Below are 16,733 nucleotides of genomic sequence, written 5' to 3'. Positions count from 1 at the left end.
AGGTAGGGAAGTCAAAACGTGAATAGAAACAGTCTTACTGACAAGAAGAAACAAGAAGAAAGCATTCAGGATAAACTCAGGACCAGAAAAGGGGATAAATCCCAGAAAGAACAACAGAGCAGGCACATCCAACAGTGCATAAAAACACTGTCCAAGGACTTCCCTGGTGGCACAGTGGTTAAGAATCTGCCTGCCAATGTAGGGGACATGGGTTCGAGCCTGGGTCCGGGAAGATCCCACATGCCGTGGAGCAACTAAGCCCATGCACCACAACTACTGAAGCCCATGAACCCTAGGGCCCATGCACCACAACTACTGAGCCCACATGCCGCAAGTACTGAAGCTCACGCGTCTAGAGCCCATGCTCCGCAACGAAAGAAGCCACCACACCGCAACAAAGCCCCCGCTCACTGCAACTAGAGAAAGCCCGGGTGCAGAAACGAGGAAGGGAGGGAGGGAGGAAGGAATAAAATTAAAAACAAAAAAAACACTGCCCAAATATCTGACACCTAAACCATACATGGGGCAGAATCCAAGTAGCCCAGCTCTGGCTGAAAGAAATTATTAGATATTTCAGAGGTTGCCCAACAAGAAAGACAGTTTCAAATATGGATTCAGCCAAGTTAATACACTATTTAAAAAAAAAAAAAAAAACCTTAAATAAAACATAAGAGAATTCAGACTCTACAAGGTATCATTCACAAAGGCCAGTATACAAACCAAAATTACTAGACATACAAAGAAACAGAAAACTATAAAACAAAATCAAAAGAAAAGATAATAGAAACTGACTTCAGATGACCAAGACATTATAATTAACAGTCAAAGATTTTAAAGCAACTATTGTAATTGTGATCAAGGAAAAAAACTTTTAAATGCTTATAATGAATGGCTAGGAAACTGAATTAGAGAATCAGTAAAATATAAAAGAGAGCCCACAGGAAATTCTAGAACTAAAAAAAAAATTGAATTAAAAAATTCACTGAATGGGCTTATTATTAGCAGATAAGAGATGGCCAAAAACACACAGTGAACTTAAGACAGAGTCAAAGAAATTATTCAGTCTTAGAAAGAAAAAAGATTGTAGAACAAAGACTGAACATAGCATCAGTGATACGTGAGACAGAATCAAAAGGCTGAACATACACACAATTGGAGTCCCAAAAAGAGAGGAGAGAATAGGCCAGTAAAACAATCAATCAATCAATCAATCAAGAAATAACAGTCAAAGGACTTCCCTGGTGGCAGAGTGGATAAGACTCCACACTCCCAGTGCAGGGGGCCCAGGTTCAATCCCTGGTAAGGGAACTAGATCTCACATGCATGCCGCAACTAACAGTTTGCATGCAACAACTAAGGAGCCTGCCTCCCGCAACTAAGACCCAGTGCAACCAAATTAATTAATTAATTATTTTTAAAAAAGAAATAACAGTCAAGAATTTCCCAAATTAGATGCAAGACATAAATTTACAGATTCTAGAAGGTGGTAAACCCGAAGGAGAATACAAAGAAAATCATATCTAAATCAACTTACCATATGACCCAGCTATCCCATTCCTGGTTATCTACCCTTGAGAAATGAAATGTTCACACAAAAATCTGGACTTACATATTTAATAGCAGCTCTATTCATAATTGTCTAAAACTGGAAACAACCCAAATGTCCTTCAACAGATAAATACACAAACAGTAGTACATCCACACAAAACATACTATTAGATAATAAAAAGAAATGAACAATGCAACAACTTGAATGAATCTCAAAGCCATCATGCTGAGTGAAAAAAAAGCCAACTGCAAAAAGCTGTATAATGTATGACTGCATTTATAAACATTCTTATAAGAGCACATCAGTGGTTTCCAGGGGCTATGTACAAGAGGAAAGAGAACCTTAGAGTTACTCTGCATAGGGATAGGACAAGGGAGTCTTGGGGGGTGAGGGAACTATTCTGTATCCTGATTATGGTGAATCCTTTGGGATGGTTAAAACAGCCAAAAAGCTGGAAGTAGCCCAGGTGACCAACAGAAATGACTAAAAAAACTATGATATACTTATACACTGGAGTATTACTCAGCAATAAAAGGGAAGAGCTGTTATATCCAACATGGATGAAAATTCAAAAATATATGCAGAGTCAAAGATACCTGACACAAAACCGTCCATAATGTATGGTTCCATTTATCTGGAATTCTAAAACAGGTAAAGTTGGGAAAAAAATGTAAAAAGTGGTGGCAGGGACTGAGGGAAATTTCTGAGGTTATATCTTAACAGAGGTTTGGGTTTCACAACTTACATTTGTCAAAACTCGTCAAATGGCACACTCAGGATCTGTACATTTCACTATAGTTTACTTACAGATGTTTTATTTAAAAAAATTTTGAACTAGTGTTAATCATGTGCACACTGAAGTGAAATGTGCTGATGCTGCAACGTATTCTGAAATGTATCAAAAAACTAAGAAAGGGCTTCCCTGGTGGCGCAGTGGTTAAGAATCCCCCTGCCAATGCAGGGGACACGGTTTCCAGCCCTGGTCTGGGAAGATCCCACATGCCACGGAGCAACTAAGCCCGTGCACCACAACTACTGAGCCTGCGCTCTAGAGCCTGCAAGCCACAATTACTGAAGGCTGCGCACCAAGAGCCTGTGCTCCACAACAAGAGAAGCCACCGCAATGAGAAGCCCGTGCACCACAACAAAGAGTAGCCCCCGCTCGCTGCAACTAGAGAAAGCCCACACACAGCAATGAAGACCCAACACAGCCAAAAATTATAAATAAATAAAAAGAAATTTATTTTTTAAAAAAACTAAGAAAAATTGAGGAGTGGGTAAAAGGACAGATGGCTAAAGATGTGACATAAATATAACAAAATGCTAATTGTAGAATCTAGTATTAGATATTCAAGGGTGTTAATGATATAGTTTTCTCACATTTTCTGTGTTTGAAATTTTGGTAGTAAAAATGAGGGGGAAAAAAAGCCATAGATATATGGAAAATAGTCTTCCTCCTCTGGAAGCTGTCAAATCTGGAAGTGATGACTGAGCCTGCAGAAGGCTTTTTGCTGCCATAAAGAAAGCTTAGCTTAATAACTAAGTTATTATGCTCAAGATGGCAGTATAGAAACTACAATATGGTAACACTGAGCTACTGCAGAGTGAAGCAATTCTGGAATCATTTTCTGTTTTTTTCTTCTTTGGCCACACCTTGCAGCATGTGGCCTCTTAGTTCCCCAACCAGGGATAGAACCCAGGCCCCCTGCAGTGGAAGCGCAGAGTTTTAACCACTGGACCGCCAGGGAAGTCCCCTGGAATCATTCTGCCATGGGATTTCATGTTTTATAAAATAATAAATATTCCTCATGATTTATGGCAGCTGAGTTCATATTTTCTGTTACTTGCAGAGAACCAAAAGGAAAAGTAACTGATATTAATAGTACACATCAGGGCTTCCCTGGTGGCACAGGGGTTGAGAGTCCGCCTGCTGATGCAGGGGACACGGGTTCGTGCCCCGGTCCAGGAAGATCCCACATGCCGCGGAGCGGCTGGGCCCGTGAGCCATGGCCGCTGGGCCTGAGCGTCCGAAGCCTGTGCTCCGCAACGGGAGAGGCCACAACAGTGAGAGGCCCGCGTACCGCAAAATAAATAAATAAAATTAGTCAAGAGAGTAACATTATTTAAAAAAAAAAAATAGTACATGTCAAAAGTCTCATTGAAGCATTTTGCCCTATTTTAAAATGTCTCTGTTTTCATATATCATAAACACCTGAAAGTAGAAACCATTGTGCTACTTTCCTAATTTCAGCAATATTTACTATATTAAATGCAGGTTGCATCTTTAAGGAATTTTAAAATTATTCATTATTAGTGCAAAAATGAAGAAATGGATGACTGACAGAATAGAAATTATAGCCATGGTTTAATGACAGTATTTTCAGATTTCTTCTTTCATTTTTTAACCCAGTTTAGAGGAAAGTTTAGAGGAATGCAGGTATGTGATAAATAAAAAATAGAGTATTAAGAACAATATGCTCTCCACATATTTTGTTCATAAACTACAATTACCCGGCCTTTGTGCTCTAACAAAAAAAGTCAAGCAACCATGGAATGCTCTGATTGTTGAACTGAGAAAATTGTCTCAGGTTAAGAAAACCAGGAGTGGGCAGAACACATCATCCACTCTCCAACCTCCTGCCTCCCTTTATCCCTTCACTAGACCTGAAGACTAGAGAACTACAGATGGCTCTGAAGAAGTGGCAGCACTCAGAGTGTCTCTGAGCTTCCTTCTCACTATTCCGAAGAGTAAGCAGGAATAAACAGCTATTATTCAATTAAGCGATAGGTTCTGCAAATCAGCCTGACTGCCCCTTTATGGAGATCAATCTTAGAAGAACAGAAATACCACAATCTCCATCTTACAAATGAACAAGTCCAGGATTTTCTGTCATTTGGTCACAAACCAGAGTCAGCAGCATCTTGCAGTTGCAATAATCCTAGCAGGAAGAATGGACTAAATGTTTTGTAGTTTGTATTCTTCTTTCTTCTAAAGGGGCACACAATTGTATGCATTTCAGACATACTAACACCCACACTTCTCACAACTAATGCCATTATACTATGTATTATGCATGAAATGCACATTAATTACATGTGCACATTAGGAATTTCATGGTTATACCTTTAAAAAAAAAAATTCTTCAAAAGCCCTACATAGGGCTTCCCTGGTGGCGCAGTGGTTGAGAGTCCGCCTGCCGATGCAGGGGACACGGGTTCATGCCCCGGTCGGGGAAGATTCCACATGCCACGGAGAAGCTAGGCCTGTGAGCCATGGCTGCTGAGCCTGCGCGTCCAGAGCCTGTGCTCCGCAACGGGAGAGGCCACAACAGTGAGAGGCCCGCGTACCGCAAAAAAAAAAAAAAAAAAAAGCCCTACATAATTTCATGCTGCGGAGCAACTAAGCCCATGCACCACAACTACTGAGCCTGCGCTCTAGAGCCCGCGAGCCACAACTGCTGAGTCCACGTGCCACAACTACTGAAGCCCGGGCACGTAGAGCCCGTGCTTCGCAACAAGAGAAGCCACTGCAATGAGAAGCCCGTGCACCACAACGAAGCGTACATAGCCCCCACTCGCCGCAACTGGAGAAAGCCTGCACTCAGCAACGAAGACCCAACACAGCCAAAAATAAATAAATATATTTATTTTTCAAACCATGTAACTCACAACTTTAAAAATAAATAAAGAAAAGGAAAACACAACGAGTCATTTTCAAATATTAAAAGTTAACCAAATACATATCCTCAAAGCCCTTTTAATTGCATTCCACATGAAGCCTTATGTGGTAGATTGTATTTTCCAAAGACGGCAGCAAAAGCATGTCCTATCCCACATACTCTTCTGCATATCGAATGACATTTTCCCATAAGGCAGTGGAGTCTATGACTCCATTCCCTTGAACGTGGGCCAGTCTAGTGACTATTCTGACCTATAGAATATGGTGGAAATAAAATTTCTACCACTTCCCAGTATCCTCCTTAACTGTCTTGGCAGCTTCTGGTTCTTGCCTTCTGGCCAAGCAGCCTCACAGAGAGGCTCACAAGGGAAAGAGTCAGGACTCCTGGCCAACAGCCTGACTGAGCTCTCAGTCAAGAGCCAATACCAACTTGTCAGCTGCCTAAGTAAGGCAAATTGGAAATGGATCCCCAACCCCAACTGAGCCATCCGAGTAGACAGAGCATGAAAGAGAGACTAGTTATGTGCTAAGAACTACACAAATTGCAGATTCATTAAAAAAGAAAAAAAAAAAGACTGTTGCCACTAAATTTGGGGGTGGTTTGTCACAAAGCCATATTGCCAGAACACTTGGTTAGTGAGTTTAATTCAAACTGTCTCTGTTCCATATGTTTAGTGTTCTAAGTCCCACATATATATAACAATGGCGATATTACACAGAAATTAATTAAAGCTCTAATGTGAATCATAATAAAAACCTCTAGGTAGCATGGTACAATGGAAAGAATAGAACATAAATCAAAAATTTTAAGTGCATAGAAACCAAGCCTATCGATCTGCGCCTGCGTGACCAGCTGAGTTGGCCTCTGGAGACTGCAGATAAGCCGACCTTGCCTAGACAACCGAGTGAGAGGTACCCCGGTGATTAGTGATTTCCTGCTGCCTCCTCACACAGTACCTGGGATTCTCATGACAGCAGTGATTGGTGAGGGGCTTGACCAAGGGAGCCCCCTTATCTCCCTTCCAGTAGCAGTTAAGCTCATGGAGTGTGGACCCACCCAGGCTGGGTTCCAGTTCTGGCTCCACCATTTTCTGTGTCATCCTGGCAAAGTTTCTTAACCTCACTATGCCTCAGTTCCATCTTAAAATAAAAATATGTTAAAAGACAATAATGGTACGTACAGCGTAGGGTTGCTTTGGGGATTAGATGAGTTATACTAAAGCACTGAGGCATTTCCTGGCACGTGGAAAGCTCTCTAAGGCAATTGCAGTTCTTTGATGTCTCAGTCTGCTTTTAGTTTGCGGATTTGGGAAAGTCATCAGAGACCATGCCCCTCCTCTGTTTCAGAAACTCCAAAGGCTCCCTTTGATTACAGCAGGGGCTCCAAAGTGATGGTGCAGGGTGAGGGGGTGGGGGGGGGAGAGGTAACATAGGGTGGGTGTGATATGATACGTTGGGGGAGTGGGAAGAAAATACTAGAATATTTCTAATTTTTGTGTTTTTTAATTTCTTATTTGTGTGTTAATGTTTATAAAGAGCATATTACATTAGTTGTACATATAAATAACTTGTAAATAAATATTGGGGGTTTGGGCTGAAAAAAAAAATTTAAGTTCAATTCCTCCTTAGCTGATTAATGGTTATGGAATTTGATCAAACCAATATGTTGTTGTCTTATTTTCTTTATCGCTAAGATGAAATAAAATAATGCTTACCCACCCCCACAGAACTGTTGTGAATGAAAAATGACATGGATGACATAAAATTTACTGCTAAATTAGAGACAAAGGAAATACACAGCACAGTGCTTGGCTAAGTTAAGTACTTAACAGAGACTTCATTAAACGTTACCTCCATGAAGAGACATGCAAGGGTAAGAAGCTCTCATTAAATCTTTCAGAAGACCATCAGCATGTTCCTGCTTATCCACAAATATAATGACAGATCCTGATTCTTGATAATGGCCTAGAAGTTCAAGTAGCTTCAAGAATTTCTTTTCTTCTTCAATTACAATCTGAAAACACATTGTACCAAGTTAATGGAGTAAAAACCCAAATACATTTCATGAACAAAAATATTCATTTTATTTGTGGCAAATAAATAAACATCTTCCTATAACTTTAGGAAGGGGTAGGAAAATGTTGATTTTAATTGATAAACCACTAAGACCAAAAAAAAAATTGTAACTTTCAGAGACTAAGAGGCTTACAAATGTGGACAGATGATCATCTGTTCTCTCTCTCTTTTTTTTAATTTTTGCGGTACATGGGTCTCTCATTGTTGTGGCCTCTCCCGTTGCGGAGCACAGGCTCCGGACGCGCAGGCTCAGCGGCCATGGCTCACGGGCCCAGCCGCTCCGCAGCATGTGGGATCTTCCCAGACCGGGGCACGAACCCGCGTCCCCTGCACTGGCAGGCGGACTCTCAACCACTGTGCCACCAGGTAAGCCCCTCTCTCTGACTCTTAACTTCACATCCTATTAACCAAAGAATAACATAGGTATGTGACATTTTATCACCAGCCTACCAATTCTGGTGAAAAAAACTAAAAGAGCATTTAAACAGACAGTTCCATGGAAGAGCAAATTCTTGGTAGGGCTTTCCTGGTGGCACAGTGGTTAAGCATCTGTCTGCCAATGCAGCGGACACGGGTTTGAGCCCTGGTCCAGAAAGATCCCACATGCTGTGGAGCAACTAAGCCCATGTACCACAACTACTGAGCCTGCGCACTAGAGCACGTGAGCCACAACTACTGAAGCCCGCACGCCTAGAGCCCGTGCTCCACGAGAGAAACCACCACAATGAGAAGCCCATGCACCGCAACAAAGAGTAGCCCCCACTCACCACAACTAGAGAAAGCCTGCATGCAGCAATGAAGACCCAATGCAGAAATAAATGAATAAATAAAATTTAAAATATATATATATATATATTTCGTAAAATGTTAAAGGCTGCAGTTGATACGTACTATTTAATTTTAGAAATTATCTGCCTACATGACAACGATCCCAAAAGGATGACACAGTGCCTAAACATACAGGGAACTGGGGGTTTCCTAAGGACTGTACGCACCACTTGTTGCTCCACATCTGAGCAAACCACACTTCTGCCTCCAACCTGCACTTCAATGGGTTTACTCAGGATTCTGCGAGCCAAGGCCTCCATAGCTCTGGGGAAAGTAGCTGAAAACATAACTGTCTGTCGGTCAGGACGAACATTATCCACAATGCGCATAACCTGAGAAAACATTACAAATAAGCATGGTGAGTGTAGTCTCCAAAAACTGTAGGATGGTAAAACCAAGTAGAAGGAACTTTTGAAAACATCTATTCAGTGACTTTTAAATGTGTTACCTTAGAATATTATAATTGATTTTACCCTAAAATTTGCTCCTCTTATAGTTTCCCCCTCTCAAGATATGGCAACTCTAGTCATTTTGGTTTATGCCAAAAATCTAGGAGCCATCCGTAACTACTCTCTCTCTTACTCATCCCACACCCAATCCATCAACAAATTCAGTAGTCTTGATCTTCATACTAAACCTACAATGCACCTATTCCTCACTGATATTTCTGTTTTCCTCCAATTATTCAACACATTTTTACTGAGCAACCATTATGTGCCAGGCATTGTTCTAAGTGCTTGGAATATGCAATAAAAATAGAGAAAAACTTGTCTTAATAGAGCTTATATTCTAATGAGGATGGACAAACAAATATATTATGTTACAAATGGTGATAAGAGCTACAGGAAAAAAAAGAACAATGATGGTGGACACACTGTTGAGGGAGTGGGATACAGGTACCAATTAACTACCTCAGTGTCTAAAGAGCCCTGGAGGAATCAGGGAGTTCTAGGATTCTTATGGCATAAACAAGAAAAAAAAGACATAATGAATAAAATTATTACTGATGGTTTCAAGAGAGACGGGTGAGTGGTCGGAAACTGGAAAGGGTAAAGGTCTTGCCAGGAATACACAGGACCACATTTCTACTCCAATCAAAGATGATGTGATATCTGTGAAAGGGGCTGCCGTACCCAAGGCATGTGGAAATGCTGGGCTCCTGGTCCAAACCTCAACCATCTCTCATCTGGATTATTTCAATTGTCTCCTACCAGGTTTTCCTGCCTTTACTCCTGTCCAATCTGAAATCTATTCTCCACCCTGCAGCCAAATTGATGGCTTTAAAACTTATGCCAGTATTTTCAGTTAAAAATGTTTCAGTGTTGACAGCACACACTTACTTCTCTTCCCTTGAAAAACGCTGTAAAATGTAACAATACAGGGATTGTTTTAAAAAATTACACAAACCAACAAAGACCAAGAAAATAAGACAGGACACGATAGCAACAACATTTTGATTAAGTGGTACCTGACTTAGCAGACCCAAGAAAACTAAATCCTAAAATGGGAATGAACTAGACTTTCAACAAGTGGCTTCTCTTATACCCTATCCTGTTTCTCTTCTTCAGGAGGATTGCTCTTTACCACTTGGTCTTTACATAAATTTCAGAGTTAAGCTCTCTTTAATGTTTTCCAGTAAAGTTGCACAGTTTTCTCCAGATACATATTACACATCTTTGTCAAGTTTATTTTTTCAAGCTTTTGTAACTTACATGATTTCTAAAGTACATTTTCTAACTTACTGGGAAAAGAACTGCAAATGACCTTTCTTTACTGACTTTGTGTCCAGAAATTTTACTACTCTCTTTATCAATTCTAAAAATTTATCTGTAGATTATTTTGAGTCTTCTACAAAGATAGTCATATCATCTGCAGATAACACTTGTTTCTTCCTTTCTAAATATTATACCTTTTTCTTGCTTACTGTGCTAGGACCTCCAGCAAAGTGTTGAGTGAGTATTCACTACCTAATTTTCTTTCTTATGTTAAAAGCTTCAAAGTTGCACCATTAGGTGTAAGGTTTGCTACAGGCTTATTCTGGTAGCTCCCTACTAGTCCTAGTGTGCTGAATTTTTAAACCATCAGTGAAATTTTATCAAATGCTTTTCTACATTATTTGAGATAATACTATGGTTTTTCCCTCTATTCTGGTAACAGGGTGGACTACATTACTTGATTTTTCTAATGTTAAACCAGCCTTACATCCAAAGGATACTAACTTCGATATGACTAATGATCTATTTTAAACATTGCTGTATTTGGTTCCTTAATATATTTTTTTAGGGGTTTTGCATCATTGTACATAAAACTGTAACATAACGTTTGATTTCTGTATCGATATTATATTGGCCTAAAAAATGGAATAGCTACTATGGAAAAGTTTGACAGTTTCTTAGAAAGTTAAACATAAATTACCATACAGGGGTGGGGAAGATGGCGGAAGAGTAAGACATGGAGATCACCTTCCTCCCCACAGATACATCAGAAATACATCTACACGTGGAACAACTCCTACAGAACACCTACTGAACACTGGCAGAAGACCTCAGACCTCCCAAAAGGCAAGAAACTCCCCACGTACCTGGGTAGGGCAAAAGAATAAATAGAGACAAAAAAATAGGGACGGGACCTGCACCAGTGGGAGGGGCCTGTGAAGAAGGAAAGGTTTCCACATGCTAGGAAGCCCCTTCACGGGCGGAGACTGCGGGTGGCGAAGGGGGAAAGCTTCGGGGCCACGGAGGAGAGTGCAGCCACAGGGGTGCGGAGGGCAAAGCGGAGAGATTCCCGCACAGAGGATCGCTGCCGACCGGCACTCACTAGCCCGAGAGGCTAGTCTGCTCACCCGCCGGGGCGGGCAAGGCTGGGAGCTGAGGCTCGGGCTTCGGTCGGAGCATAGGGAGAGGACTGCAGGGAGAGGACTAGCGGCGTGAACACAGCCTGAAGGGGCTAGTGCGCCACGGCTAGCCGGGACGGAGTCCGGGGAAAAGTCTGGACCTGCCGAAGAGGCAAGAGACTTTTCTTCCCTCTTTGTTTCCCGGTGCGCGAGGAGGGGGGATTAAGAGCGCCACTTAAAGGAGCTCCAGAGACAGGCGCGACTCGCGGCTAACAGCACGGACCCCAGAGACGGGCATGAGACACTAAGGCTGTTGCTGCCGCCACCAAGAAGCCTGTGTGCGAGCACAGGTCACTATCCACACCTCCCTTCCGGGGAGCCTGTGCAGCCCGCCACTGCCAGGGTCCCGGGATCCAGGGACAACTTCCCCAGGAGAACGCACGGCGCGCCTCACACTGCTGCAACGTTATGTTGGCCTCTGCTGCCGCAGGCTTGCCCCGCATTCCGTACCCCTCCCTCCCCCCGGCCTGAGTAAGCCAGAGCCCCCAGATCAGCGGCTCCTTTAACCCCATCCTGTCTGAGCGAAGAACAGACGCACTCCACCCTACATGCAGAGGCGGGGCCAAATCCAAAGGTGAGCCCCCCAGGAGCTGTGCAAACAAAGAAGAGAAAGGGAATGTCTCCCAGCTGCCTTAGGAGCAGCGGATTAAATCTCCACAATCAACTTGATATACCCTGCATCTGTGGAATACATGAATAGACAAGGAATCATCCCAAATTGAGGTGGACTTTGAGAGCAAGATTTATTATTTTTTCCCCTTTTCCTCTTTTTGTGAGTGTGTATACTTCTGTGTGAGATTTTGTCTATATAGCTTTGCTTTCACCATTTGTCCTAGGGTTCTATCCGTCCGTTTGTTTTTTTTTTACTTTTAAAAAACTTTTTTTCTTAATAATTATTTTTTATTTTAATAACTTTTACTTTATCTTACTTTTTTATTTTATCTTTTCTTTTCCTTCCTCCCTCCCTCCCTCCCTTCCTTTCTTTCTACTTTTTCTCCCTTTTATTCTGAGTCGTGTGGATGAAAGGCTCTTGGTGCTGCAGCCAGAATTCAGTGCTGTGCCTCTGAGGTGGGACAGCCAACTTCAGGACACTGGTCCACAAGAGACCTCCCAGCTCCATGTAATATCAAACGGCAAAAACCTCCCAGGGATCTGCATCTCAACACCAACACCCAGCTTCACTCAACGACCAGCAAGCTACAGTGCTGGACACCCTATGCCAAACAACTAGCAAGACAGGAACACAACCCCCACCCATTAGCAGAGAGGCTGCCTAAAATCATAGTAAGTCCACAGACACCCCAAAACACACCACCAGACATGGAGCTGCCCAACAGAAAGACAAGATCCAGCCTCATCCACCAGAACACAGGCACTAGTCCCCTCCACCAGGAAGCCTACACAGCCCACTGAACCATCTTTAGCCACTGGGGACAGACACCAAAAACAACAGGAACTACGAACCTGCAGCCTGCAAACAGGAGACCCCAAACACAGTAAGATAAGCAAAATGAGAAGACAGAAAAACACACAGCAGATGAAGGAGCAAGATAAAAACCCACCAGACCTAACAAATGAAGAGGAAATAGGCAGTCTACCTGAAAAACATTTCAGAATAATGATAGTAAAGATGATCCAAAATCATGGAAACAGAAAAGAGAAAATGAAAGAAAGATTTAACAAGGACTTAGAAGAACTAAAGATAAAACAAGCAACGATGAACAACACAATAAATGAAATTAAAAATACTCTAGAAGGGATCAATAGCAGAATAACTGAGGCAGAAGAAAGGATAAGTGACCTGGAAGATAAAATAGTGGAAATAACTACTGCAGAGCAGAATGAAGAAAAATGAATGAAAAGAACTGAGGACAGTCTCAGAGACCTCTGGGACAACATTAAACGCACCAACATTCGAATCATAGGGGCTCCAGAAGAAGAATAGAAAAAGAAAGGGACTGAGAAAATATTTGAAGAGATTATAGTTGAAAACTTCCCTAACATGGGAAAGGAAATAGTTAATCAAGTCCAGTAAGCACAGAGAGTCCCATACAGGGTAAATCCAAGGAGAAACACGCCAAGACACATATTAATCAAACTGTCAAAAATTAAATACAAAGAAAACATGTTAAAAGTAGCAAGGGAAAAACAACAAATAACACACAAGGGAATCCCCGTAAGGTTAACAGCTGATTTTTCAGCAGAAACTCTGCAAGCCAGAAGGGACTGGCAGGACATATTTAAAGTGATGAAGGAGGAAAACATACAACCAAGATTACTCTACCCAGCAAGAATCTCATTCAGATTTGATGGAGAAATTAAAACCTTTACAGACAAGCAAAAGCTGAGAGAGTTCAGCACCATAAAACCAGCTTTACAACAAATGCTAAAGGACCTTCTCTAGGCAAGAAACACAAGAGAAGGAAAAGACCTACAATACCAAACCCAAAACAATTAAGAAAATGGGAATAGGAACATACATATCAATAATTACCTTAAATGTAAATGGATTAATGCTCCCACCAAAAGATACAGACTGGCTGAAAGGATACAAAAACAAGACCCATATATATGCTGTCTACAAGAGACCCACTTCAGACCTAGAGACACATACAGATTGAAAGTGAGGGGATGGAAAAAGATATTCCATGCAAATGGAAATCAAAAGAAAGCTGGAGTAGCAATTCTCATATCAAACAAAATAGACTTTAAAATAAAGACTATTAGAAGAGACAAAGAAGGACACTACATAATGATCAAGGGATCGATCCAAGAAGAAGATATAACAATTGTAAATATTTATGCACCCAACACAGGAGCACCTCAATACATAAAGCAAATGCTAACAGCCATAAAAGGGGAAATCGACAGTAACACAGTCATAGTCGGGGACTTTAACACCCCACTTTCACCAATGGACAGATCATCCAAAATGAAAATAAATAAGGAAACACAAGCTTTAAATGATACGTTAAACAAGATGGACTCAATTGATATTTATAGGACATTCCATCCAAACACAACAGAATACACATTTTTCTCAAGTGCTCATGGAACATTCTCCAGGATATATCATATCTTGGGTCACAAATCAAGCCTTGGTAAATTTAAGAAAACTGAAATTGTATCAAGTATCTTTTCCGACCACAATGCTGTGAGACTAGATATCAATTACAGAAAAAGATCTGTAAAATATACAAACACACGGAGGCTAAACAATACACTACTTAGTAACGAAGTGATCACTGAAGAAATCAAAGAGGAAATCCAAAAATACCTAGAAACAAATGACAATGGAGACACGACGTCCCAAAATCTATGGGATGCAGCAAAAGCAGTTCTAAGAGGGAAGTTTAGAGCAATACAATCCTACCTTAAGAAACAGGAAACATCTCGAATAAACAACCTAACCTTGCACCTAAAGCAATTAGAGAAAGAAGAACAAAAAAACCCAAAGTTAGCAGAAGGAAAGAAATCATAAAGATCAGATCAGAAATAAATGAAAAAGAAATGAAGGAAATGATAGCAAAGATCAATAAAACTAAAAGCTGGTTCTTTGAGAAGATAAACAAAATTGATAAACCATTAGCCAGACTCATCAAGAAAAAAAGGAAGAAGACTCAAATCAATAGAATTAGAAATGAAAAAGAAGTAACAACTGACACTGCAGAAATAAAAAAGATCATGAGAGATTACTACAAGCAACTCTATGCCAATAAAATGGACAACCTGGAAGAAATGGACAAATTCTTAGAAATGCACAACCTGCCAAGACTGAATCAGGAAGAAATAGAAAATATGAACAGACCAATCACAAGCACTGAAATTGAAACTGTGATTAAAAATCTTCCAACAAGCAAAAGCCCAGGACCAGATGGCTTCACAGGCGAATTCTATCAAACATTTAGAGAAGAGCTAACACCTATCCTTCTCAAACTCTTCCAAAATAGAGCAGAGGGAGGAACACTCCCAAACTCATTCTACGAGGCCACCATCACCCTGATACCAAAACCAGAGAATGATGTCACAAAGAAAGAAAACTACAGGCCAATATCACTGATGAACATAGATGCAAAAATCCTCAACAAAATACTAGCAAACAGAATCCAACAGCATCATACACCATGATGAGGTGGGGTATATTCCAGGAATGCAAGGATTCTTCAGTATACGCAAATCAATCAATGTGATACACCATATTAACAAATTGAAGGAGAAAAACCATATGGTCATCTCAATAGATGCAGAGAAAGCTTTCAACAAAATTCAACACCCATTTATGATAAAAACCCTGCAGAAAGTAGGCATAGAGGGAACTTTCCTCAACATAATAAAGGCCATATATGACAAACCCACAGCCAACATCATCCTCAATGGTGAAACACTGAAAGCATTTCCACTAAGATCAGGAACAAGACAAGGTTACCCACTCTCACCACTCTTATTCAACATAGTTTTGGAAGTTTTAGCCACAGCAATCAGACAAGAAAAGGAAATAAAAGGAATCCAAATCAGAAAAGAAGAAGTAAAGCTGTCACTGTTTGCAGATGACATGATACTATACATAGAGAATCCTAAAGATGCTACCAGAAAACTACTAGAGCTAATCAATGAATTTGGTAAAGTAGCAGGATACAAAATTAATGCACAGAAATCTCTGGCATTCCTATACACTGATGATGAAAAATCTGAAAGTGAAATCAAGAAAACACTCCCATTTACATTGCAACAAAAATAATAAAATATCTAGGAATAAACCTACTTAAGGAGACAAAAGACCTGTATGCAGAAAATTATAAGACACTGATGAAAGAAATTAAAGATGATACAAATAGATGGAGAGATATACCATGTTCTTGGATAGGAAAAATCAACACTGTGAAAATGACTCTACTACCCAAAGCAATCTACAGATTCAATGCAATCCCTATCAAACTACCACTGGCATTTTTCACAGAACTAGAACAAAAAATTTCACAATTTGTATGGAAACACAAAAGACCCGGAATAGCCAAAGCAATCTTGAGAACAAAAAATGAACTGAGTTGGGGGTACCAGGCTCCCTGACTTCAGACTATACTACAAAGCTGAAGTAATCAAGACAGTATGGTACTGGCACAAAAACAGAAAGATAGATAACTGGAACAGGATAGAAAGCCCAGAGATAAACCCAGGCACATATGGTCACCTTATCTTTGATAAAGGAGGCAGGAATGTACAGTGGCAAAAGGACAGCGTCTTCAATAAGTGGTGCTGGGAAAACTGGACAGGTACATGTAAAAGTATGAGATTAGAACACTCCCTAACACCATACACAAAAATAAGCTCAAAGTGGATTAAAGACCTAAATGTAAGGCCAGAAACTATCAAACTCTTAGAGGAAAACATAGGCAGAACACTCTATGACATAAATCACAGCAAGATCCTTTTTGACCCACCTCCTAGAGAAATGCAAATAAAAACAAAAATAAACAAATGGGACCTAATGAAACTTCAAAGCTTTTGCACAGCAAAGGAAACCATAAACAAGACCAAAAGACAACCCTCAGAATGGGAGAAAATATTTGCAAATGAAGCAACTGACAAAGGATTAATCTCCAAAATTTACAAGCAGCTCATGCAGCTCAATAACAAAAAAACAAACAACCCAATCCAAAAATGGGCAGAAGACCTAAACAGACATTTCTCCAAAGAAGATATACAGACTG

General features: G+C 40.7%; 1 protein-coding gene across 3 annotated transcripts in view; it reads right to left on the bottom strand.

Moving 5' to 3' along the window:
- Nucleotides 1-16,733, bottom strand: part of DDX46 (DEAD-box helicase 46) — a 62,200-nt gene that overhangs the window by 20,807 nt on the left and 24,660 nt on the right. For all 3 annotated transcript variants that reach the window (XR_013827625.1, XM_079916985.1, XM_079916986.1), the window contains exons 14-15: nucleotides 8,300-8,464; nucleotides 7,080-7,242 (exon numbers count right to left, since the gene is read on the bottom strand). Coding sequence is in view for 2 of the 3 variants with exons in the window: in XM_079916985.1 (XP_079773111.1) it covers nucleotides 7,080-7,242; nucleotides 8,300-8,464 (328 nt within the window). In the remaining variant the exon portion in view is untranslated. The remainder of the gene's footprint in view (nucleotides 1-7,079; nucleotides 7,243-8,299; nucleotides 8,465-16,733) is intronic.

This window comes from Stenella coeruleoalba, assembly GCF_951394435.1.
Source record: "Stenella coeruleoalba genome assembly, chromosome: 3".
NCBI classification, from domain to species: domain Eukaryota; kingdom Metazoa; phylum Chordata; class Mammalia; order Artiodactyla; family Delphinidae; genus Stenella; species Stenella coeruleoalba.
Note: the sequence above shows the minus strand (reverse complement) of the source record. Positions and strands in the feature narration are given on the sequence as shown.